Source organism: Etheostoma spectabile, chromosome 7 (genome assembly GCF_008692095.1).
Source record: "Etheostoma spectabile isolate EspeVRDwgs_2016 chromosome 7, UIUC_Espe_1.0, whole genome shotgun sequence".
NCBI lineage: Eukaryota > Metazoa > Chordata > Actinopteri > Perciformes > Percidae > Etheostoma > Etheostoma spectabile.
The window spans coordinates 20,900,386-20,902,544 of NC_045739.1; the positions used below are offsets into that span (position 1 = coordinate 20,900,386).

The 2,159-nt window shown below is 40.1% G+C and overlaps 1 protein-coding gene across 1 annotated transcript in view; it reads right to left on the reverse strand.

The window, feature by feature from the left end:
* The window catches only part of fam50a (family with sequence similarity 50 member A), an 11,725-nt gene that overhangs the window by 2,130 nt on the left and 7,436 nt on the right, over nt 1-2,159 (reverse strand). The window contains exons 10-12 of the mRNA XM_032519799.1: nt 1,676-1,724; nt 1,422-1,492; nt 617-727 (exon numbers count right to left, since the gene is read on the reverse strand). Of these exons, the coding sequence (XP_032375690.1) occupies nt 617-727; nt 1,422-1,492; nt 1,676-1,724 (231 nt within the window). The remainder of the gene's footprint in view (nt 1-616; nt 728-1,421; nt 1,493-1,675; nt 1,725-2,159) is intronic.

Here is a 2,159-nt window from a genome sequence, read left to right on the forward strand (position 1 = left end):
TGGCTAGTTTTCAACTGTAGTCCTACCTAGAATGCATGTCTTTTATGGTGGGAAGAAACCGGAGGAAACCCACGCAAACACGGGGACAACATACAAACTCCACACAGAAAGGCCCGGAACGACCTGGATTCGAACCAAGAAAAAAAAAAAAAACCTTCTTGCTTTGAGGCAGAAGTGCTAACCACTTAGCCACCGTGCAGCCCCTCCTGTTGTCATCAGGTCAAATGTGGGTTTCTTTTAACTAAATTGCCCCAAAATAACACGGATGGTTCAACGCAGCGCTCTTTGCAATTAAAATGTTTAAAAAAAACGTCAAAGAAGGTTGACTCAAATGACATAAAAGTGACAAAAGCACCACAAACGCTGAAAAAAAACACACTAAAAGGCATTGAAAGCCTAGAAAACAACATAAATAAAGCTTTGAAACACTATCAGACACTAACAATGTTTTAAAAAGCAACAAAAAATTTTTTAAAAAAAGAAGAAAACCCTGTCAAAAATGTTGAGAAAAGCATAAAAAAAGGTCAGAAAAAGGTGTTTATTTTCTGTGTGTGAGTTGAATGATCAATGAGGGGGAACTGGGTGAAGCATGCTGACATTTGGCAAAAAGACTCACCGTATATTTGTCCCATTTCTTCTCAGGATCGTACGGCTCCCAGCGACTAGCGGGGAAGATGTGCTTGTTCTTCTCATACCAGCTCCTCAGCACCACTTTACCTGCATGGGACTTTAGGCAAAATAGCACAACTGGGTTAACTTTAACATGGCTTTTAAATGCTGTTCCCACCCAAAGAAAAGTAACAGGATAGCTGTGCTTGCTTTTCAAGTTGTGCCAAGATAACCAAGGAGTCATCTAACATGTGGATGATGTATCAACGGGAGGCAAAAAACCAATCTCCGGGTTTAAGGTGGGATAGAGATGTTAATGGCTGGGTAGTCTATAGCCACGACGTTCCACCTCCGGGATTGCTCTGTTGCTGCCAGAAAATCTGCCAGATTTCACTCATTTAGGCCAGATATGTGTTGCTTTGGGCGTCCTTTGTGTTGGGATTTTAAAATCCGGTTGATTGAAAAAACACACTGGCTAACTTGGAAATAAGGTCTTATGTCCCAAATTCTCAACCACCCCCTTAATTTACTGCTAGTCCTCCACTGAAGAACTATACAAATACTTGGCACTGTGATAAAAAAAAATTGACAACCATGTTTTTTGCTGCAAAACTGTAAGAATGTCACTAAGCTGCAGGTGCAGTGTTTGCGTTTGCCTAGCTTCACAGTCCTATCCGTACCATGAACATATAGACAGTAGACATGAGTTCAGCGAGAAACTAACAATATGACCAATGGTGTGCCATGAAGGTAAACGCTGGTTCAGATCAAATCAAGAATCTCTTGTTTTTGCTATAAAATAAAATCGTCACCTCATCTTTTTCAACAGTGGCGTCGTTCACCAGACGAATATCATCGTGGACGTCAAAGCTGAAAAGAGGACCTGTTCAAAAAAAGAAAATAAAAAAAAGAACTGAGTGAAAAGGCAGGAAAACACAACACAATGTTGTTCCATTCAAAGAAACACATACTTAGGGTTAACCGAGTTTATCTTCTTTCAAAATGTAATATGTAAAACAACTCAAGGTATTGATTAGGAACAGGCTGACAGCTGTTCTTCACCTACCAGATTTGCCTCTGGCTTTGGTCACAATGAAGTCGTAAAAACTGTGGTGCTGAATGAGAAAAAACACAAAGAAGTGAAAGAGTGAAAAGGTGCCACAGCTGCAGGACAAATTCAAATCCCACCATATACAGGACGAATGGTAAACTAAAAATGATGGAAGAGCACAGCGTCTCTGGAAGACGTCCCGGCTGGAGGTAGGCTACACAATATGAGGAACATTTCTAATTGCTATTAGAATATGTGATTGCGATTTGACGATGTTGAAAATTATGATAATTTTTGTCTCATTATTCTCAAAAAATATTAAAATGGAAATGATTATATTGTGACTTTTGCGAGGATCTGTACCAAACAAAGATTTTTTTAAGATAATGTTTTGGGGGCTCTTCCCTTTATTCGATAGTGACAGTGGATAGACAGGAACAGGAGGAGGGAAAGAGAGAGAAGGGGGGGGGAGAGAGAGAGAGAGAGAGAGAGAGAGAGA